Source organism: Brassica napus, unplaced genomic scaffold (assembly GCF_020379485.1).
Source record: "Brassica napus cultivar Da-Ae unplaced genomic scaffold, Da-Ae ScsIHWf_2632;HRSCAF=3384, whole genome shotgun sequence".
Classification (NCBI taxonomy): domain Eukaryota; kingdom Viridiplantae; phylum Streptophyta; class Magnoliopsida; order Brassicales; family Brassicaceae; genus Brassica; species Brassica napus.
The window spans coordinates 1-25,111 of NW_026015932.1; the positions used below are offsets into that span (position 1 = coordinate 1).

Below are 25,111 nucleotides of genomic sequence, written 5' to 3' on the forward strand. Positions count from 1 at the left end.
CTAAAATATTGGTTCATAACTTCATAGCAAATAAATAAAGTTAGATTATATCAAATAGTTTAAAAAAGATGAATCAGTTTTTATTCGTTAAAGCATTGACTGAAACTAGTTTTGAAGATAAACACAATAATATCAACTTAGGTTTAAAAAAAAGTTATCTGTTTTTATTACTAATATAAGATGCTCAATAAAGAGGGTATAATAATTTTTAAAATGAATAGAAAAAACAGTTTTTTTTTTGTTGAGAAAATATAAGAAGCAATTTCATCAATAAAAGGTAGAATAATGTGAGTTACCACATATAAGGCAAGGAGACGAAGTTAGTTATGACCAGCCACTGGACTCCGTAACCGAACGAACCCATGAACGCCGCCGTGAAAAGCACACCGTCCAAAGCGGGAAATACATCAACGCAAGCCCCGACGACCACCCCGAACACCTTCCCAAGATCGGAAGCGACGGCTAGGTAATTAAGCTGCACTGCTATATCTCCAAAAACCGCGATTTCAAATCTGAGAGTAAGCTGAGAAATCGAAGTTCGCCCCGTAAATGCTTGAATCAGAACCGTTTGCTTTTATTTTTCGCCTCTTTCCAATCAAAGGGCTGCTATTTCATCTTCCTCATCCTCTATAATTTTTTGATTTCATGGACGTCATTCATTAAACCAAACAAGGACCAGTCAAGGAGTAAATTACCTCTTTGTACATATACTATACTCATACCCCTATTACGATACAGATTCACCCTAGTGAACGACCTGCTTTGACCCGGAACCAAGAGCCAATACACCAACAACCAAGGAACGAGAGTGGTGGTCGTCCCTAGGAACGCTTTTCTTGAGTAAGTCCTTGGTCTAAGTGCTGTCATATCTAGTTATCCCGGTATCGGTCTTTCAATAGTCTCTGCGTTCAGACGCTAGTTATGAGCTCCCCTGGTCTGAGAAGGTAGCTCTCTCTAGTAGCAGTTGTCATTGCTACTCTACTATGGACCAACCTATCACCTATCCTTGTACATAATTGCATTTGTAATAGAATAGGTTCTTCTTTCCCTGTGCTATATCCCAAAGGCTTTCATTCGTAGCATCAATCAAGTCAGTTTATGAAGGGAAATCCGTTGAACAAATCACTCCGTGCCTCCCCTCAAGCACGACAGATTTACTTTGATAAGCGCACTAGCTGACTACGAGATCAGTCTCACCTCGAGTTCGACTACGGAACGGAACCCCACCCGTGCTTATTGATTGATAGAATAATACGTACATAAGAAGAATGCTGCTTTATGGAGTGATCTTTCTCGAAATGAATTAAGTAAGAGCGCTATGTTCAGATTCTGAACCAAAGCACTAGTTGAGGTCTGAAAGCCTTATGAGCAGAAGTAATAAATACCTTGGGGAAGAAGCGGGGTAGAGGAATTGGTCAACTCATCAGGCTCATGACCTGAAGATTACAGGTTCGAATCCTGTCCCCGCACTAAGTAAGGGTCTCATTTTGCATCACTCTCCCCGTCATTCTCTCATTTTCATTTTATTTTGTGACTCATTCTCTTCTTTCTTTTCGTCTGTTTGTGCATCTTTCTTTCTCCCATGCTTTCCGTCGGTCAAACCAACGATTCTCATCTCAAAGTAATAGAGAGATCCTTTTCTAGTTAGACTTCTATCAATGCAATGAAAGAACCATCCCTTCCTATTAGTTTGTCCTATCAGATAGAAGAAAATTAGACCCCCAAAAGAGAAAGAGCCCGTTGGGGGGTGAAGGGTGGGGGTTTACATACAACCTAGACAAAGTGGTTTATGATTGAATTTCAGAGGCATTCTTGTCATTCAGTTTCCTCGTTCTATTTAGTGAATAATAATTGATTCTTGGTCTTTGTAAAGGTGGGATACCTGACATCTTTCTATGTCTTTTTTTCCATTTTTATTTACACATCTTTCCCGATTTCGAGGAAGAGAATTATACAAGGGCTTTGCAAGTTGTATTACAACTTTATCAGTTTCTTTTGAATTTTCGCCTCTTTACAACTAAAGAAGAAAAAGAGGCAAAATTGCTTTTATTACTAACTTTTTTTTATTTTGTCGTATCGACTCTGTTTCTAAAAAACGTCGTAAGTATAAGGGTATTGTCTTCATTATGTTTCCTCTTTTTTGTTTATTAATTTGATTTTTTCCATCTGACGTTCTTCCTTGTGCGATTCTTATCTTCTATTCATTGGAAAAGGGACATCGCGCAATGAGCCTTTTTTTCTTTTTTGTCAGCTGATAACATACTATCTTTGTTGCTTCTTTTTGGAGGAACGCTTCCAAAAATCCCTTTGTCCCTTTATCATTCTGAGTGTTTATTTTTGGTTTCTAGGAAAAGGCTATTATGGTGAAGATTTTCTGCGCGAACCGGCGCGGCTAACCGCCATGGTGTCGGGTGCTTGCATCATTTTCCTTTGCTTTAAGAGATGAGGAAAACTTGCTTTTTTCCGTTTTTCATTTATTTTCTATCGAGTACTGGTATAGGAGTTTTTTAGATAGCTTCGACGCCGGGAGGAGAGAACATATCATGCCCCATTCCCGTTGTTTTTCTAGCCTGTCTTAGCAAAAAAAAAAAGAATTATAATATTAACATATATTGTGATCATCTAATTTACAGTATTTTATCATAACACATTACATTAATCTGATTATTGAGCAAAAAATTGACAAATACATATGGAATTCTGAAATACTACTGAGCCTTGTATATAGAAGTTTCCCAGTATATTCTACTATCATAGTTTAAAACCAAGCTCTGTAACTATTATCGTTGCAAGTTGTTAATTACTGTTTCATACTGAAAGATAAAGAGAGAGGCCAGTTAATTATGTTGTACACTGAGTGTGTATTAGTTTATATAGTACGTATCAATAGTAGCACAACTGTCCATGCATGCAGAATCACATCATATGCAGAACGTTGTCACTATATTTTTAAAATTCATGAGGACCACAAATTACGAATTCTTTAGAGCATGATTAATGGGAGATTCTTAGGGTGGAGTTCTTACCGGAATATAAGAAGCCGTCTTTAAACTTTTAACTAAAAAAACTAAGAACCGGCTCTTATGATCCTCCGCACGAGTCATAAATGATATTGCACCGTTAGTATGTTGACTCTTACAGTCTTACCTGTCTTTTTTTTTTTATTATCACGATGAGATACAAAGATAAATTTAGTACGAATCAGTGAAAGCCGAGTTGCGAATGTCAATCCAGTGTGGCAGTACACGTGTTAACATAGAGAAAACACGCTTCCTTGTTCGAGTTTGTCTTGTTAGGAAGTCTGCTTGAGTGTTACTGGATCTGTCTTTATAGATCACTTGTCCATCTTGGTAGGGCGTCCGTAGAGTTTTAAACTCATTAAATTTAGCTGTAAAAACTGCCCAGTCTTCAGGTGTATCGATCATTTTGACTAACTCTCGAGAGTTGTTACCTGTCTCATTCAATGCGAATTATATATGGTCTTATTCGATACTTCTAGAACGATAAATGATGATGTGATAGACTGATATGGGTGACAAAGAACTGATATAATGATGGTCGGAAAATGATCATATGATCTCTCTTTTTTTGGTCTAAGATCATATATTGCTCACCAGAGTTTAGCTACTAGTCTACTAGCTAATAATTGTTATACGGTGCTGTAAATGATGATGAGTCAGAGTCTTGGTCATGTTGTTAAATTTTTATTCGATGATAACGATTATAAAATGATGATCAGTCTTCGTCATGTTGTTGTTATAGCGAGAACGATATTTGGTTGTTATTACCAAATCAACTACTACGGCTAAAAAGAAAAATAATACTATGTCTAGTTATGTGTGATTTGATTTCACAAATTTATGATGCTGAAATTGTCTATGTTATAACTTAAGTAAGAAACTGACCTTTAAAGTAAAGTTTGTACGTATATATTTTTTTTCCAATACTTGATAAAACATTACATCATCGTATAATCTCTAATTTTATTATATATGATGATTAACTATCCGTAACATGTGCGATACTGATAAACAACTCTACGGATAAGGATTCTATGATGAAGTTTTTCCTGAAACACTTAGATTGACAGACGGTTCTGCATGTATGAAATCTTCGATCGACAGGTTCTCTTCGTAACAGACGTCCACAACGAACGAATTTGCCTACAGTACTCTTGAACCCTCTATAAGCTTCACATCATATAATTTGCAAGGAATTGCATAGTCTGAGGATCAAATTTCAAACCTGGGTGTAGAAATTTTTAAACATTAATCAACCAGTAGGCTACGGTGTTTCCAACGAGTACAATAAAGTGGAGATTCAAGAAAACGAACATAGTTATTAACCCAATTGAAAAATGGCTGTTTAACTTTTGATGTAAAAGCATTTAATGGACTTGAAAATGGGGAAGAAGGAGATCATTTATTAGAACAAAAAGAGTATTTTCCTAAAGCCCACTCGGAATTTTATTTTACAAACTTTTAAACCGGCTCATCATCCCATGTTCAACTAAACAGATAAATCGAAAGAGTGGAAACTCAAAAGTAGGACTGCAGAAAATCTGGAACCAAAGATCCGAATCAGAACAAAACCAAAATATCTGAAACCAGAACCGGAGTAATATCTTTACATACTAAATGGTTCTTATATTTCTATATTAGGAATAATTGAATCGAAGCGGAACCGAATGGATACTCGAATATATAAAGATATAATTATATATACATATAACAACTAAATATATATATATATACACATACACATATATATATATATATATATATATATATATTTAAATTTTTAAAAAAATTTAAAAGTATTCAAATTTTTTGAAAAACTAAATTATTATAAAGTATCTGAAAGTATCCGAATGTTTTTATCCAAAATAATTCGAAATATTCGAGATTTTATCTAAATCATCAGAGTTCTTTGATATTTTAACTCAAATTACCCTATTTAACTCAAATTACCTAAATGGGAACAAAACAATTTCCAGGTCTTTCATGTTCCTATCAGATACTCGAGATACCCAAACCAAACTGAGCTAGTGCCCGAAATGTCCATACTTATTTAAGAGAGAAAGGGAAAGTACATTATTTGAGGTGTAATTTAAATTCAAAGTAATTGTTAATACTGGATAATGCCCTACATATTATGATCTAATAATGCTTGATCTTTTAAGTCCTAAGCCCTATAAACTTGCAAGTTGCCACACGGCTGGCTAATATTCCTCCCTAAACATGATTAATACCTATAGGTGCAACCATGATTAAAAATATATATATGTATAACTTGTCTTTAAATCAAACCTATCTATGATTAGGAATTTACTCTATGGAATAACTCAATTGCTAATCAATAGAACATAATAATCGTTATGCAACTCTAACTTTTTATCAGTTTTGCAACCAATAAAAATATGTTTATCTAACCACTGAAATTAAAATTCAGACACCATCTAGAGGAAACAACTTCTTTTTCTTTAGGTGTCTAGAATCTTAATTTGGTAAAACCATAATTTATCATTATATGAGTTAATCCTATATAATTGAATAAATGGCCCGGGGGGGCCGGGGTGGGGGGAGAAAATAATCAAACTCGTGTAACAGTTGGATCATAAAGTATATGTTTTGGTTAATTATGTAATAATCATGTGATTAGCTTAACTGGCATAATAATTTAGTTGACGGTGTTTCTTGGAACAACCCTAATGGAATGTTTATATAGACTTTTTCTTGGGTTAAAGGTTCACCAACCAATAGAAAATTATCATTTTAGATCTAGTATCTTTTAATTAAGGAAACAAAATAACTTGCAAAATTATATTATACTTTTAAAATAAAAAATAAAAAATTAAATAAATAAAAATAACAATAGTTCTAAAAAAAGATTATTTAAAAAATATTTATTTTTAAGATTTAGAGTTTAGTGTTTAAAATTTATAATTTAAAATTTATCCAAATGTTTAGTGTTTTTCCAAGGGTTTAGGGTTTACCTAAGGGTTTAGGGTTTACCCAAGGGTTTAAGGTTTACCCAAGGGTTTAAGGTTTTTCCAAGGGTTTAGGGTTTAGGATTAGAGTTTAGGGTTTAGTGTTTTGTTGACAACATGTTTAGTGTTTTCCAAGGTTTAGGGGTTTACCCAAGGATTTAGGGTTTACCCAAAGATTTAGGGTTTAGGATTTGAGTTTAGGATTTAGTATTAGAGTTTAGGGTTTAGTGTTTTGTTGACAACATTTTTTTTTTGAATTCGTTTTTTATATATTATTTTTATTTATTTTTAAATTTTATTTTGAAAAAACAATATAATTTGCCAAGTTATTTGGTTTCCTTAATTAAAAGATACTAAATTTAAAATGACAATTTTTATTGGTTGGTGAACTTAAATGTTCACACTTTAAGAGTTGAACCCAAGAATAACTTGTTTATATATATTCACAGATTTACCTGTTGCGGATATCTTTGGAACAACGATTAATTATTGTTTTTTGTTAGATTTCCATATATATAAATATATATTGTATTCTCAGTTAACCCTTAAAGTTTTGATTCAAACCACAAGCTCTATAAAGCATAATTACTCTTCAATCTTCTTTGCTCCATTAATCACCGCCATCAACAAATTTCTTACTCTTTTAACTAAGTTATGGTAGAGTTAGAGTTAGTCGCCTTCAAATTAAAATTTTGAAATATATATATGTAACAACCCAAAATTATTAATTTAAGATCGATGCTTATAACTAATTGGATAATCATCCATTCATGACAGGCTGATAAATAACAACCAATCGCTGTTGAGCATGGACCAATCTACTAGAAAAAAATTAATTTCCATGTAAAATAAACCCAATCAATTAGCAAAACATGTCTAATTCTTTTGTTGAACATTATTAAACTAATAGTGTAACGATTAAACATTGGTTTATAGTTCGCCAGCTAAGTTTGGTAAATGCGAACATGGTCTTGTTCATATTAATGCTAATGCTATTGTATTTACATGTTTTTATTGCTCCATAGTTTTTAAAAATTCGGCAAACTATATACGACTAAAATTTCAAATATTCCTCTTTAATAAGGTTCGAACTCTCGATTATGATATTGTATTTGTTTCAACTAAAATTTACAATTCTATTATAGTATAACACTAGATTAAGATCCGCGCCTTGCGCGGCATAAACATTATATATATAAATTATTTTATGTATTATATGTTCTTACATATTATGAAATAATAAATATATATTAAATAATTAAAAGTCAGTAACTATTAAATATATAATTAAATTGGTGCGAACGTATAAATCAATTTTATTAATCCAAACATTTAAAAAAAATATTTGATAGGATATGTAATTAAATTTAAATGATATTAACATACATAGTATATTTTTAATATTAATGTCTATTTTTTTTTAAATGATGCTTTCTACTCATATGTTTTTTTTATCATGTGTATTTTTAATAGAAAAAAATTTAAATTACTGATAACAAAATTTTCATTGTGAGATTAATAATTTTAGTAATTGATAATTTAAAAAATTTTATCAATGTTAGTTCAAAACTTTTATCAAAAAAATTATTCAAAGTAAATTTTGAAACTAAAATATTTATTTATTCAATATGGTTTATAGTTTAATTTAGAATGAGATATATATATATTTTTTTAAAAAATATTAATGATTAATTAAATTAGACTTTTACTTATACGATTTTGTAATCATTTGTATTTTGTCATAACAAACATTTTAAACCATATATCGCAAAATTTGAATGTGAGACTTTTAACATTTTTAGTGATTTATAGTCATTTTTTAAAATTCAAAATATAACATATACAGAAAAATCTAAATTTTTATAATATGGTTATTGTGTTTTTTTAAAAAAATATTTTAATTGTTTTAAATTAAACAAATTTGATAGAAGATATATTTTTTTATAGATCTTTATTATTCAAAATCATTAATTGTCATATATATTTTACCCACATTAGGCAATTCCGCAATCTTTATTTAAAGAAATAATAAATGACATTAATAATGAATTTATGGTTAGTTTAATAAAAAACTTATTATATAATTATATGGACCAACCTATTTCTCTAATAATTCTAAGAATCATCTTAGTGATGACATGTGGCTACAAAAAGAAGTTGTAATGTTTCACGAATAATATATAGGAGATTATTGAATAAATCATAAATTCTACTTAAGAAACTGTACTTTATGTCTATGATAATTTAAATCGACCAACTACAAGTGTTGTTTATTTTGCTTAAAAACGACAGGTTGTTGCAAATTTGCTACACATTAATACATTATACCGATATGTAGAGATAATACAATTCACATTATTTGTCAACCTATTACGCTCGATAGTGGGTTTATATATTATAACCAGTCATTGGAGTTAGAAGTATCATCATTCATCAATATAGACTAGTTAATATTTTATAAAACAATAATCATGCAGGTGGAACCAAAATAACTAGTAAACTATACGATCACTATTTGTCATACCCCCCCCCCCCCCCCCCCCCCCCCCCCCCCCCCCCCCCCCCCATTAAGGTCAAACAAGTATAATGTATTCCAACCATGTCGAATTTTAGAATTTATTTTAAAAATAAGAATTTAGAAAAGTTACTTTCAGATTCTAACTGAGGAGGACTTGGCTCAATAGCTGTGTGGGGACACATGGACGAAGAATCCCACCGTCAATTACGTGTTTCATAAATTCATTTACAACGCTTATTCTTCAATCATATGCGTCGGTCCTCCCCCCCAAATAAATTATAAAATGGTAATTAATATGTTAGTCTCAGGCTTCGAATGCTTTAATCCGTTGGCACCGCACCGCAGTTAACAATAACAATTTTTTTTTACATATACCATATATCTATACATTTTTATAACGGTTAGAATCGCACTGCAGTTGAACCGCTTGTCCCATACCGTTCAATATGATGTTACCGTTCAATATGATGTTACTGTTCAGTGCCTCAATTGATTAATGTTTTTTGGGTTCGTGACAATTTGAGCAACATTTACAAGTCAGTGGAATCTTGTTTTAGGGGAAACAAAACTGAAAATGCTACAGTTACTACCGTGCTCTATCTGAAATGGCAAACTTAGTAAAAACATAACTGTTGTCCCCAGAAAAACATAACAAATTCGTTACAAATTATAACCAGATAGTAGGGAACATTTTTGAATTGGGGCACATTGCTTCCACTAAATCATTGATAAATGATACATGAACCATGCTCATATGGCATGTTACTGAGTTTACCTTCGTAATGTCAGCAGATATTATTAAGGTGTTGGTGTTCTACTAGTATGCAAAGCAGTGTTTTGAAACCCAAACTGAACTCTGCCGTCGAACAAGTAAACCCGATGATCTGATATGTAATCTAGTTTGGGTTTTAAAAAAATATAATTATTTAAAAACCTGATAAAATCCGCATATGGATTTTTAGTCTTATATTTTCAATTAAAACAAAATTAATTAATTTATTTATTAACCTGCAGTTTGTCTTCGGTCAATCCAATAACCCATTTATCGGAGAATTTGTTCGGTTTAACATTCGAGCCGGGTTTAAAAACGTTGATGCAAATAAGTTAGCTCTTTTTTGATTGGGTTCAAACAACTTGTATTACAAAATATTAATTTATATCTGAATTTCTAGAGATTGAGTTCGAATCTGTGAAATAAAAGTTTTATAACTCTTAACTCCAAAACTTCTACGATAATACAAAATGTTATACTATTTTAATTCTTGAGAAATTAGGCCCTATATACCTAGAAAAATCCATAATTAGGTAAATACCCTAAACACTATTAATATTTCTAAGCCTCAATATTGTCCATGTTTTTGCCCGTGCCCTTGGCTATGCCCCTGCCCAAACTTCTTCCTTCTCCCTCTCCTATCTCCCTAAAATCTCTTACCATAATATTCTTTTTCTCTTTCATCTTTCCTAATCCTTTATCAAAATATTTTTTTAGTAATATAATTTTCTTCTCTTTTTTCTTTCTACCGTTGTGGATCCAATAAAAGTATCTCATCGACAAATTCATCTAGAATAGCCTCTTTGTCAGTTTTTTCCGATGTTGACCATGATTTTAAAGGTTCCAAGCGAGTCCATGGCACATACATTAGAGGTCTCTTTAATTCACATGTTGATGCATACATTTTGGTAAAAGCACATGGTCGTATGGATGTACCGTATAATCAAGAAAGAGTTGGTTCTTCCTGAAATTATTGACGACGACATGAATTTCACATTTTAATTGCGATTAACCTTGTCGCTATATAATATGTTTGGTTAATTTTTCGGTTAAGACTTGTGAGTAGATACACGTTGGGATAATTGTTATCAACCGATGGTCCATATAATTTAAAAATTGTCCAACAGATGTTACAAAATAGGTGTGGTTAGATATATGATTTGTAAACTTTTACATAATATATTTTCATTAGCTGATACATGTTTCTTTAACTTAGATATATGATTTGTAAACTTTTATATGATATATTTTCATTAGCTGATACATGTTTCTTTAACTGTTACAAAAAATGTTGACGTTTTTTTAATTTATGGGTAAGATTTTGTAAATAGCTTGTGTTAGCTGATACATATTTGGTTAAATGCTACAAAATTAGTTATTAGACTAACTTAATCACTATCTATTTAATTTCTATATTCTTTACGTTTAATCATTATTGTATTATATGCAAAACCAATGAATTACATCTAACCTATGGTTTACATTGTAAACAACATACTACATTGTGATTATTGGTTTCGGTACATGATGAGTGTTTTCTAATAAACAAGTCATCCACTAACAATCTATGTAACATTTTACAATAAAACTTAGCGTAACTTATTTCGCTACAAAATAGTTTTTTTTTCATACGATACGTGGTTGTTAGATGGTACATAATAGGTTACCATGATAACTTAAATCATTAACTTGTACATGTCTGGTTAGTTGTTATCTAACTAGTAATACGCTTTTTACAATGGTTGGTGAGTTGTCGTAGGTAACTGACGTTAGCTAGCTGATACATGATTTGTAAGATGCTACTAAATAGGTTATTGTTCTAAGTTAATCGCTATCTTTGTAACTGTTATCACCGTCCATAATTTAACCATCGATTTTCAGTTTTAGAAGTTTTACTCAAAGATACATAAACTGAGGAAAAAAGTTATAGTAGTTGCGTTTGGAATTGATATCAAAGAGAACATGTTTGAATGTTTGTTTTCTTTGAATCCATGATTCACTGGTATCCATGGCGTTCCAAACATCAATTTATTGATGTGATGGTGACACATAGGGATTGAGGAAGAGGAAGAGGTTACCATATGATTGGTGATGATTTGAAGATTTTGGAAGAAGATGGATTGATTTAAGAAGAAACTTTAATCTTAATAGAAGTTGACAAAATTAAAAGAGAAATAAATAAATGAGAGAGATGTGAGTTTGGAAAAGAAAAAGAAACAAGATGAAATTTTAGGACAGGGATAAGACAAGAAAAAAATACATAAATGTTTGTAATGGACATCATATTATGGTTTAAGGTAGTTTCTTAATTTCTCATTGATTTGTGTATATTGACCCAATTGTCTTTTAATTCTTTGTGTTTTAAACTTTTAATAGAATTATATACAAATGAAAAATAATGAATGATTTACGTAGTATTTTTTTTTATTGTGTCGACCATTTTCATTAGATCTATATTTGTAAGATAATCAAATATGAAAAATGAAATTTAACTTTCTTTTAAAAAAAGAAGAAAAATGAAATTTAACTTTGAACGTTAAGTTAGAAGTGGAATTATGTTTCATTATTGATCATTTCAAACGATTATATTTCATGATTGTTCATTTCAAACATTAATATGCCTGGCAGAGGACTCGGAACACATAGTCTCAGCTATATCAAGTTCCGGTTTAAAATGTTTTTATTGGTTTACTACCAATTAGTACACATAGTTTCAGTTATATATATACTTGTTTAATTAATTAAATTATGTATTAAAATGTTTCAAAATTTAAAAAAATTCTATTTAAAACATGTCCAGCAAATCTTATAACAATTTTCTAATAATTGTTCATTCTCTAAAATTTGCTAACAGAAGTGTTTTCTTAAAGTCCACCTTTTACAAATCATTCATTGTAAATTATTTTTTCGAATAACATTTTCGAACCAGTGGTACTGCCTCTTAGGGGGCTGGGAGGTAGGCTGTTCGACTTGCGGGGAGGGGGAGACGTGTCCAGGGCCGCAAGGCCCAGACGAAAGCTGGCGCCGGGCCTAGGTGGTGGACCGCAAGGTCAACACCTGGTTAAAAAAAAAAAAAAAAAAAAAAAACATTTTCGAACCAAACGAGATGCTTCTGCTTTCTTTTTCCCATTATCTTTTCTTGATTTGTTTTTTTATTCATTTTAGGGTATAAATCTTTCTCGGAACAAATAGTCAACCGTTGGTTGGCTGCGGAATGCGTAATTTGGAAGCTAATAAGATTCGTTACATTTCAACAACACCATTACTGGTTTAGCAAAAAATAATTCTTTGGTGTCATGAACCCAGTAGTTACAGGGGCGTATGTAAAACATATGGAGACATATTTTAACAAATATAAAATAATACAGACTACAATATAAATTTATGAAATTAAGGGACATGTTTAAAAAATCAGTGGCTGCACGTATGTTTTGGCTGAAACTTTGACAATTTTTTCTAATCTATCCCCTATATATTATTTGAGAAGCATTACAACTTCTTTTTGTAGCCACATATCATTACTATGAAGATTCTTAGAATCATTAGAGAAATATGTTGGTCCATCTAATTATATAATAAACTTTTTATTAAACTAACAATAAATTCATCATTAATGTACTTTATTATTTCCTTAAATAAAATTTACGGAATTGCCTAATGTTGCTAAAATATATATGGCAATTAATGATTTTGAATAATAAAGATTTGATAAAAAAAGTGTATCTTCTATCATATTTGTTTAATTTTAAACTATTAAATAAATTAAACAACCACAATAACCATATAATAAAATTTTATATTTTTATGTATATGTTATATTTTGAATTTTTACAAACGGCTATAAATTACTAAAACTGTTAAGAGTCTCACATTCAAATTTAATGATCTATAGTTTAAAAATTTTGTTATGACAAAATACAAATGATTACAAAAATTATATAAGTAAAAATTCTAATTTAATTAAATATTAAGATTAATATATATATATATATATCATTTTAAATTAAACTATAAACCATATAAAATACAATATTTTAGTTTCAAAATTTACTTTCAACAATTTTTTGATAAAAGTTTTGAACGATCATTGACAACCTATTTTTTTTTAAATTATAAATTACTAAAACTATTAATCCCACAATGAAAATTTTGTTATCAGTAATTTAAATTTTTTTCTATAAAAGATATAAATGATCGAAAAAACTATATGAGTAGAAATCATCATTTAATTACATATCCTATCAAATAAAAAAAAATTTTGGATTAATAAAATTAATTTATATGTTTGCACCAATTTAATTATATATTTAATAGTTACTGAACTTTAATTATTTAATATATATTTATAATTTCATAATATGTAAAAATATTTAATACATAAAATAATTTATATATATAATGTTGATTCCACGCAAGGCGCGAATCTTAACCTAGTATATATATATAAACGAAACTTTTTTCTTTCTCATAATTATAATATTATAATAAATCAGCGTTAAAAAAAACGAAACTTCTTATGAAAAGTTTTGGGTACACTTCGGTTCAAAAAAAAAAAAAATTTGGGTACACTTGTAGGCCGAGAATGGGAGGCAGATAATTGATGGAGGAACTGCATTGTGTGTATCATCCACTATACTCTTACCATTCAGCAAAAATGTGATCAATTTATGTGTAAAGTGGCTCGACCGCTTTAAAAAAAAACGTTTTATTTTTTGTTCTTGTTTTAAGAACCACAAGTCGTTCATTTCATCAACTCCCATTTAGGAGTAGTTCAAATTTTATCCACCTATAACAAATACACAGTATTGTTTAATAAGTCATATATGCAACTTATTTTAAATAATGCCCTTTTTCAAAAAAAACTTATTTTAACTATTAATTTCTAGACTTAGCTTTTATTATATACATAGGAGCATTATATTTCATTATATTATTTTGGCTATATATCTTATTATTTAAAATATTTTTTTGATAATGTAATACATACTTTGATTTTTTTAAAAAATATATTTTTAAATTGATGAGTTGGTTAATATTAATTTACAGTATACTACTTATTCATATCATATATAATTTATAGTTTATTAAATCGTATAGTATTAAATTAATTGCCCGTACATATTTATTTTAAAATTAGTTAATTTATAAAAAATTAATTATACAAAAATACATATTAATTTAAATCTTATATAGATTATCCACTTTCATAATTCAACCTATGTTTTGAACCGCTTGATCCGCTTGATCCACTTTTGTTTCGCTCAATCCGTTTTATCCGGTTTTTCCGCTTGATCCACAACATTAGATCTATTTTTTTCCATTCAGAGTCTTAATTTAATTTAATTAAAAATAATAATTATTGTTTGTGTGTTTTTGCGAGAACTTTATTTTTGTGCCTTTAGAGTTTATTTTAAGTACTATAAGTACATTGTATATAAATTATATTAAATGTGTACAATATTTTGAACTGCTTCTTATCCAATTTCACCATTCAGACATATGTTTGGATCGCTAGATCCACACTTGATCCACTTGATCCGCTAGATCCGCTAGAACCACTTTTGTTTCACTTGATCCACTTGATCCGCCAGATCCGTAACGCTTGATCCGCCAGATCCGCAACGTTTGATCCGCTTTCTCCATTCAAAGCCGTAGTTGTATCCATTGTTCATATACATAGCTTTGCCCTTGGCTGGCTATAACATTTTCAAACTGGAGTCTTCTTCAAAGCTCAACTCAAGACCCCATTTTGTGTCGAGCTTTGATAAACAACCCATTATATTTTAGTTTATCTGAGTCAACCCCACAATCATGTTTCTCGAAGACAAAAAAAAATACCACAAAATCATCAAAGCCATTTTCCATTTTGACCAAGTATCAATAAATCCAGATGTCATAATCTGTCAGGATGTAAATTTGCCAATTTTAGTAATAAGTTAAATTCATATAATATATGTATGCAAGAATAATGTGTATATATATATATATATAGGAACCTTATATTAATTATTTTAAATTCACTGGAAAGCATATTATGTCTCTGACAAAAAGTTATTTTTCAAAAAAAAAAACTAAATTAAAAAGTCTATATAAGCAACATAAATTTTTAAATTCTATAAATATATTCAGAAATTGCACTTTATAAATTATTATCGCTATTATTGTTTAATGTAAAATATTTTTCACAGTTACCACATGTGTGTTACAATTTGAAAATCCTATGTAGCGACCGAGCGGTGCGCGTGCTCGGTCGCTGCGTAGCGATCGTACTTGGCTTGTCCGTGGTCTGATTGTCATACTTGAGCTTGTCCGTGGCTGGTTTGGATACGTGTATGTTGCCTTGGGGTAGCCGATATTTGATTCAATCGAGATTTGAACAAGATTTTATCGCGAGATTCCTTGTAGAGATTTTTTTTGCGATGAGTATCTTCGGTAAAAATGATCATGCCGATTCTTTGCGGAGATTTGGACATTAACTTTGTCATAACCGTTTTCAACTCCAACACTGCTTATCCGACGACACCACAACCCAATCAAGGTTACAATGCTGGAGCTCAACCTTGCACTCCCAACTATGCTGTCTAGTCACTAATTGTGTACCGTGTGCGGTTAAGGAATTATCATATACCGAAACTATCTTTATTTCTTGTCTTTTAGTTGTGCTATTGTTTACTTTAATTAGGATCATTAAAGTTTCATTTCATATTTGTCAACCTCTGTATCCTGCAACTACCTTATCAAATTTTAAAATGTCCAAAAAGGAAATGACGAATTCCTTCTCTGATTCCACAGTTATTTACGATAGCATAATTATACTAATACGACTTCTATAAGCTACCATCTTGTTCTGAAAATGGGTAAAGAAAAAGAATTACTCTAAGTAAACAAAGACATAAAAAATGTTAACGATGTAGTCGAGATAACCAATATACTAAAACCATGAACTAAAGTTTCTAAACTCAAGTCAATTATCAGACCTAACTGAATCCCACCCAAAGTTAAATAGGGAGTAGATTACAACGACACTTTTGCACCAGTTGCAAAACCTAATACGGTTCGTGTGCTCCTTAGTATTATCGCAAAGATGTCAACCCTTTTTAAATCGGTTGGCGAATTCATGTGAAATTGTTTCATTCGCCAAATCTAAACGAAGTGAATTATATTTGTATTTATAATACATTTAAAAAGCGAATGTAACTATACATTTACCAAATCTAAAACTAGTGTATAATAAGAAGCAAAACCGCGTTCAATTAAAATAATAATCCAACGATAATTTAATAATATTCATGTACAAATATATATATATATATGTGCACGGGTCCAAATCATGCCTTGTTACACAGGGATTTAGAAGAGGTTTACATGAAACATCTTACTGATCTCAAATACCTAACTATTCTAAGCCTGAAAGTCTCGATAGAGGATCACCGGAACCTGAAAGTCTCGATAGAGAATCACCGGAAGACCTATACACAACCACGAAGGAGAAGCAACTCTTGATTATGCCAATCCGATCCCTCTCCATCTTTCTCTGCAACACCTTCTTATCACATGTCAGAGCCTTATATATAGCAAAACCATCACATGAGGTGAGATGCAAACTTATTTATTTCTACGGTGGACGAATCCTTGTGGTATACTAATTCGGACGAGGGTATACTTAGGATACGGATAGGCTAACAAAGTTGATACAAGAAAGCTCTGAAATAAAGCATTTTTGTGTGTGTTTATCATAGCTAAGTAATGTTAAAAAGAAAGATGCATGAAGATTAGAACATGATTTAGCAACTAGAATGACTTACTAGCTTATATAGTTCCTAGTGACTGGCTCATCTAGCCGTGAATCTTCTAGTAGCTTTAAGCTCTTCAAAGATACCTTGTCTGATTGACAAATTCGTAAACACTTTTGGTCTCTGGTAGACAACCTAAAAGTCAAACCATAACATAGCAATCTTTAAAGCTTTCTAAGTACGACCACTCTTTTCTACTACCAATGCCTTGTTCGGGACACAGTCGCGGCTACTAGCGTCAGCGTCGAAATTTAAAGCATGCATCTGAGAAAAAAATTCCAGAATTTAGACGCAGCGATCATTTCAAGCTTTAGATTAGACATGCTTTGGGACGCTGAAATTAGCAGCGGCCGCGTCCCCTTTTACAGTCGCTGCAGCAAGCCATGATAATTAAATTTACTTTCAAGATATTTTTGCCGCTACAGCTGCTCCCGGCGGCTATGAAAAGAACAGGCCTCAAAACAACGCAGTCAAGCATATCTACGTCAATACTGAACCAATCAAGATTCAAGAATCGGACTAAAAAGCTTTAGTATGGAACTTGGGAGAAGAAACAGAGTTTGCAAAGAAAGAGCTGGAGATTTCAGCATGCAACTAAACATCCACACTTCCGTGGCAAGCCAAATCCATGAGTCTAATGTCATAGAATGAATACAGATAATAACTTCGTAGCTAACAAACACTCATTCCTTATGCTTCAAACAACAATCATCTCCATACCACAAATTAAATATACCAACAAATCATCAAACAAACAAGTTTCTTTAATCAACTACATAACAAAAAATCATGGCCCAATAATTTGGATTTATCCCGCGACTTTCATCAAATTCCCTTCAACATTGGGCACATACATTTTATACAAACGCCTTATCAAAACATGGAACCTTGTAGACCAATGGCTGTGGTTCCACCAAGCTCAAGAAACTGAACATACATGCCATGCAAAGGGAGAAACAGAGAAAGAGAACAATACTCTGTTTTGTATTTGGGACGCAGAACAAAGTTGCAGTAAAGTGACGACCTCATCGATCATCCTGAAACGATAATCAGATCCAAGGATAAGTTTAACGTCAAACTTCAGCCAGATAAGTAGATAGAACTCTTCTTTGAAAATCCATAGGGTCTGAATAGTAATGCGGCGTCTCCAAGTCCCTAATTCGTTGGTAAATTGTGTTTTAAAATGATAACATATACTTATGAAAGCTATTAAGAGAAACAAAAAAATATATTCCAATAAGCAGCATTCTACTACCTTTAGATGATTTCACGACCAGTGACCTCTAGCTCTGGAATAAACACTCATAAGGGAATTTCATCTCTTATTATACCATTCCTTCTTTCTCCAACTTGCGAGTGTGACCAACCTCTTATGGGCACAAAAGCTTCACTCGATGTATGCTCAACTATATCTGTAACCCGTGTTCCCTGGAATCCACGGTCATTCTCATCAGGAGCATATAGCAAACTCATCCCACACCTTGTCACCTTGCAGCTTTCTAGTTTCTTTTCAGTGTCATCAGTAAGGTAGAATTCAAATGCGGCACTAGTGGGACGACATCTGTTAGCTTCATCACTGCCTTCACTCCATCGGAAGACTGGCACATTACATTTGTTATAGCTAATAAACACATGGTCAGATCCAAGTTTCCGTGGTTCATGGCAAGATGAACCACACGAGTCGTTCCATCCTCCAAGCGAGAAACTAAAGCTGATAGACTGACCGTTTTGATTTTTGAAGTTGCACTTGCATCTTACAGATAAACGGTTGACATGATAATCTTCATGGCCTTTGAAGCTGACAACAACACTTAGGGAAACTCCAATAAATTTACTATTACACCAGTGTGAAACCAGGTCGGTTTCTATGGAAGATCCCATTCTCTGTTGAAATAACCACGAAGGTATGTCACTTCCTGGAAAGCAAACGGTAGCCAGAGGATCCATAACTAGTCCCTGAAATGAGTTACAAAGGAAATCATTTAAGCATAAGCGTGGTGTGTATTAGAGATAAAATTTCACATCAAAAGTTGGAATGAGTCTTAGGTCAACCCTGAGATTTTGGGGGCCATATATGATTTAATAAGAATTTTAATAAAAATAATTTTTATAAATTTGAAAACCTATTTTAATGTATTTTCTTCAAAACAAAATTTGGGAATCATAGACCAATATTTCACTGGCCTATGCTCAAGACCCGGCCATGGACTAATATAAGAAATGTGTCAATTCAATTATTGTAAATTGGTTTAAGTTGGAACTACATTTTGACTTAAGCGCGGGTTTGAGGTTTTTAATTTTTAACAAATTTTAAATCTAGTATAATTTTTTTTTGTTTCACAATATAACTATTGATTTTTAATGTTTTTATTATTCATCATTTTTTATAGTGTGAGATTTGTTTGAAACAGATTTAAATAGATTTAAAGATGATATGTATGTTTTTAGTAGTAAAGATATTCATTATTAAAAATATATATTTTAATTATTGAACTGTATTAACCAATGTTTTGAAAATCTGATCGGACCGTACGATCGAACCAGTCAGATCCTGACTCGCTCTTCTAACTGGTTTTGAGTTGTGCTAAAAATCAATTTGAGTTAAATCGGACCTAGTTCAATATTAAAACCCACCGCAAATTCAAGTTAAAAAATAAAAAAAATTGCAAATTTTAATAAGATTTCATCAAAATTTAATATTGTTTTCTACTATATATAAATAAATTAGTTTTAATTTTTGAATTTTTCATTTTATTTTTCATATCAGTTTTAAAATATAACATTGATATAAACTTATATCAAAATTAATTTATAGTTATACTTACATATCTATAGTTTCTAAATTTAAAATTAAATTAAAATTAAGCGGTTAAACCGGTCCGACCATTGACCCAGGTGCAATGTTGAATCAGTGTCCCGTTGGGTTTTCAAAACATTGTCATTAACACACAAGCTATCAATTTTAAATTAAAAATGAATTTTCCTCGCATATATTTATATCATAGTTACAACTATCAATTTACATTATTATAAAACCAATTATTTTTAGTATTGATATAGTTTTCAATTTCGGATATTAAATTTGTGATAACATTTCATAAAAAGAGTCAAGAAATACATGAATAACATATCACTTAAAAAGTGCAATGAATATTGTTAAGTTTGTAATACAAAGGTATGCATCATATGTTCGATAATTTATATGTAGGGTCCAAAAATATGTACATTAATATTAATCTGTTTGTTATGACTATTTCCTTAAGTTATTATCTGTATTAAAAAAATAATAATAAAATCTTTACGTAAAATATCGTTGTTAGTTACAATATCTCTTTTTGTACATTAAGGAAATTTGAGTTGATGTATGGAATATTACTTTGGCTTAAAAATAGGCTGAATTATGTGGTGTTAGTCTAACTAATAGGTCCAAACAACCTTGAATAAGTAGATTTTTTAAGAATTCTTCTCTTTTAATAGTATAGATTCCATCTAACTTAATAGTATGATCAAGGTATCACCGGAACAAAGAGAGAGTAAAATAAAAACGGACCTTGAGATTATATTGAAGAGATGTCCTTGCCAGTAGCTGACTCTTGAGTTGGGCCTGAGCTACAATAGCTTCTTGCTCAGCACGGTCCAGCATAAAGCAATCCGTGAAAATGAAATTAGTATGCATCCTCTCAGCTACTAGAGGAACCTTTACTTGTTTAGCAACGTTTTCCAGAGAAACACACCCATGAGCATCTAAGCACTGTAGATTAGATGGAAACACCGGGAGAGAAGTGAGCTTGCGGCAATGTTTTAAGTCAAGCAACAACAGAGAATAAAGTTTCTCGATGCTTTCGGGTAGAGTCTCAATGTTGTTTCTGCTTAAGCATAGACACCGCAATGAGTGTAAAGAGCTGCTGAAGTTGTTCGGCAACCTGCTGATATTGCAGTTCGCGAGATAGAGGTCCGATAGACGAGAGCTGCCAGAGAAAGGCAGCAGTGCCAACCCTGTTGAATCATCGATGCTAGATTCACAGAAGGAAAAAATCTTGAGGTTACTCAAGCAAATGGTTTCAGGTGTCTGTTTGATGGAAGTTCCATCCAATAGCAAGATCTCTAAGCATTCCATTTCCTCTCTGATGGGTGGAAGACACTCCAACGCTGAACAGCCAGAGAGAATCAGTTCTTGAAGAGATTTCAGCTTGTAAAGATCGTTTGGAAGACACCTCAACCTGCGACAATTCTTGAGATTCAGGAAAATAAGACTCCGAAGACTCTGAATATGTTCAACGAGTTGTTCTATTGCTGAGCCTTCCAAATAAAGGGATTCAATACTCTCTGATATGATGTGAAAGTCCTGAAGGTTTGAGCAGCCACTGAGAATCAGAGTCTTCAGAGATTCTAAGTTGATTCCCTCTGGGAGACTCTTAAGGCTTGTGCAATCTCGGAGGTTTAGGGAAAGAAGCTTGTTCATCTTTTCGATTGCTGGGCCCAACGCATCCAAACTCGTGCAGCCTTCGAGATCCAGTCTTTCGAGATTTTTGGCCTTGGACAAACCTGATAAGTTCAGCAAGCCTTTTGACTGACTGAGGTCGACCCATCTTAAATTTTCTGTATTCTATGGCACATTGACAAATAATTATTCAGCAGAGAAACCAAAGAGTAATGTTTTTATGATAAGAAAACATGTAGCGTACCTGTTCCTCTTCCCACAGTTCTTTGATGAGGCTATAACGCAGATTTAAGTAGACAAGTTCCTCCGGATTAAAGTCTGATGGAAGGTAATCATAAGGATACCCCTGCCAGTGAAGATACACAAGCTCATCTGGAAATTGATCGAGCCCTTTGCAGAACTGAAATTTATGGTCATTGTCACACCACTGAGAACAATGAGAACTGTGGAATTTCAGGAATTTGAGATTGGACATCCTCAAGAAAGCAGCAGGACTAAGCTTGATCCTTTCAACATCAGACATGTTCAAGAAGATGCCTCTAACATATTTATTACCCTGGTAGCAAGATAAAAAGGTTAAGGAACAGGGAGATGGTATCTAGAAAACAATATGAGAAAAATCACTTCAAAGGGATATATATATATATATATATATAGAAAATTACGTGAGAAAGAATGGAAACGTGGAGCTGACCTTGTTCCGCTCGAGGATACCACGAATATCTTTGAGTTTCCACGGCCGTCTACGTTTGCCCACCTTTGTGATGGATGATTCATATTCAATATACTTTCCCATCATCTGCAGTAGATCATGCATCTCAAGCCTATCATAAGAAATAGTTAACAAGCATTTATCTTCAAGCTCTTTCATCACAGCAGCAACACAGAAGTCGTCTGATTTCAGGATGCTTGTAACGAAATCTGCTTTTTCTGATCTGAAAAAGCATGCTATGTCCAGAAACATGCTCTTTTGTTGATCATCTAGTTTCTTATAACTCTTTTCTAGCGCTGTCCGGATGTCCTTGTCTGGCATTACCTCTAAGCTCTCCCATTTCCACACCCAGTATGATTTATCCTTCTTAAGTAGAGCCGAACCTATAATCTTCAGAGCTGACGGATGACCTTTAGCATAATATACAAATTTTTCTGATAGATCCATAAATTCTTCCGACGGGTATAGGTTGCCAGGGAATGCATAAAAACAGAAAAGCTCCATAGCTTCTCTGTCATTTAGTCTGGGGACAACATATGTTGCATCAACTTTGTTCTCCAACAGCTTCTTGTCTCTGGTTATTATAACAATCCTAGTTCCTTTCCGGTAAACTGCTTTCTCTCCAATGAGAACTTCTATCTGTTCTTGATCCGTCACATTATCCAGAGGGATAAACAACTTCTTGTTCGGGAGATAATTCTCCAATATTCCGTGAGCTCTGACATCCAACTTTTCTACATCCAATACTTTGCAGAGGAGGTTCTCCCGCAAATGACACAACTGATGCCATTCCAACTCCTTGTCAATGTCGTCAACAAAATCGTAACCATCAAACTGGCTGCAGTTTCGCTTATACACGTTTTTAGCCACCTCTGTCTTGCCGATCCCAGTCATCCCAAGAACTCCGATGGTACGGACACATTCATCATTACCAAACATGAGTAACTCCTCCAGCTCCTTGGAACGTGATTCGATCCCCGGGAGACAACTGGTTTCACATGGACACAAATCATGGAGCATCTTGAGGGTACTCTTGGCGATGTCATCGATAAATTCAGTCTCCGGTCTGCAAATAGGGAAAAGTCGTCCAAATGTTCAATATAGAAGATGATTGAAATGCATATATGTTGTGAACGAACACAAATTAACCCAAAAGACCAAAAACCAAAAACAAAGAAAACACGATTGAAGCAAATATCTATTTTAAAGTTTGTATATTAATTAAATGAAGAATCTACAACCTCTTAGATCTACTCAAAACTCGATGTTCATTGAGATCTAACTAACTTTCAGATATATAAAAGAACAGTTTGAATATTGCCAAAATCCAAATAATAGTGAGCTCAGAAGGCAGTAATACAACCTGTCCTCAGGATATACAAAGCCAAGAACATTGGAAGCAGTTCTCAGAGCGTCCTTCCATTCCTCAATCTTGTGCCCATCTCCCTTGAAACTCTCTTCAGGGGTTCGAAATGGAGCTCCGAAACTCCCTTTCTGAGTTGCCACATCAGATTTCTTGACTTTGTAGAAGATGGGTATAACCCCATGACCGAATTTCTCCCTTCGCTGCATGATCTTCCGGAGCTCCTCCAAGCACCAGGTGGAGTCGGCGTACCTCTCCGAGAAGACGATGATCGACATATGCGATTGCTCGATCCTGCCATAGAGAACCGAGAGGTCATCGCCTCTCGGAAGTTTCTTATCAGAGAAAGTGTCGATACCTTTCCTTTTTAGGGACTCGAGGAGGTGAGAGGTGAATTTATTGCGCGTGTCGGCGCCTCTGAAACTCACAAACACCTGGAACTGGCACTTAGAGGAAGATGGATAAGCCATTAGCGGATGCAGCTTTCTGGATAAGGGGTCTCTCTCGTTAGGGAATGAAGTGGAAGAAACCACGACTTTAAACATCTCCAGTCGTCTGGATGAACTCCTCTCGTCCACCAAATTTGCAATCTTATCTATACTAGATCTTTTCACCGCCCGTACTGTACTTTTAAAATTTATTAAATTATCTTTTTATCATTATATAATTTGTTTGCTTGAGCTTGTAATTTTGTTTTATATAAATACTAATTAGTTGTACTTTTAATAAGTTTGAACTAAACAATTCTTTTATTTTTTATTTGCTTCTTCTAACAAATTTAAAAGATAAACTTTTACATTATATACCACATCTATTTTGATATTATAAAATAGGTATAATAAAACCAAATTGATTTTGATAATTAACACACTAAAGAGGAGTAATATAGTTTTTTGTTATTTGTTTTTTCTGTTGTTGCCTCTCCTGATTTTATAAATTGGATGATATTATTTTTTTGTATTTTTTCTATTTCATTTGAAACTTCATATAACTTCATATAAATTGATTTTTTTTTTAAATATTGTATATGGTTAATTCATGTAAGTATTTATATATTTTGGGATTCGTGTTTATGACCAACTTGGTATCTTAAAATCTTATAGATATTCTAATTTTTCAATGATCTGTAAGCAACTATAACATCTTTCATTGACTCAAGCACACAAAGAAATATTTTTACTATACCATTGTTCACATTTTTAAAATCAGAAAACTATGATCATTTGATAGTTTTTGGTTTACCTCTTCACTGATCACATTGTTATTAAATATTATTAATGTTTACTCTGCGTTGAGCATTTTGTATAAGTTTAGATGTTTAGTGATTAGTATTCCTAACTATCATATTTTTTTGAAAATTTCATTTAGTTATAATTATTTGTTACGAAATGAATAATAAACTTGAAACTCTAACTTGTAATTTTGTTCTCAGAATATTTTCATTAGTGAGGTTTTAGCAAATTTAACTTGTTTTTCGAAAAGATATATTTGAATTTTACATAAAACTAAGAGAAACTTTGTAG

The 25,111-nt window shown here is 32.3% G+C and overlaps 1 protein-coding gene across 3 annotated transcripts; it reads right to left on the reverse strand.

Moving 5' to 3' along the window:
- Positions 1–17,737: 17,737 nt before the first annotated feature.
- LOC106422251 (disease resistance protein RPP2B) lies at positions 17,738–24,131 on the reverse strand. 3 transcript variants are annotated; one of them, XR_007334378.1, is made up of 7 exons: positions 23,589–24,131; positions 22,208–23,291; positions 21,758–22,069; positions 20,623–21,678; positions 18,328–19,028; positions 18,016–18,109; positions 17,738–17,970 (listed from the first exon to the last, which is right to left on the reverse strand). XR_007334378.1 is itself a non-coding variant. In XM_048773752.1 (6 exons), exons 1-5 carry the CDS (start codon positions 24,056–24,058, stop codon positions 18,375–18,377), a joined length of 3,576 nt encoding a protein of 1,191 aa, XP_048629709.1. In that variant the 5' UTR covers positions 24,059–24,131; the 3' UTR covers positions 17,738–18,109; positions 18,328–18,374. The 3 variants fall into 3 exon arrangements, 2 of the variants coding, with proteins under 2 accessions (XP_048629709.1, XP_048629708.1); XM_048773752.1 differs by having other exon boundaries at positions 17,738–18,109; XM_048773751.1 differs by having other exon boundaries at positions 17,738–18,227.
- Between the last annotated feature and the right edge of the window lie 980 nt (positions 24,132–25,111).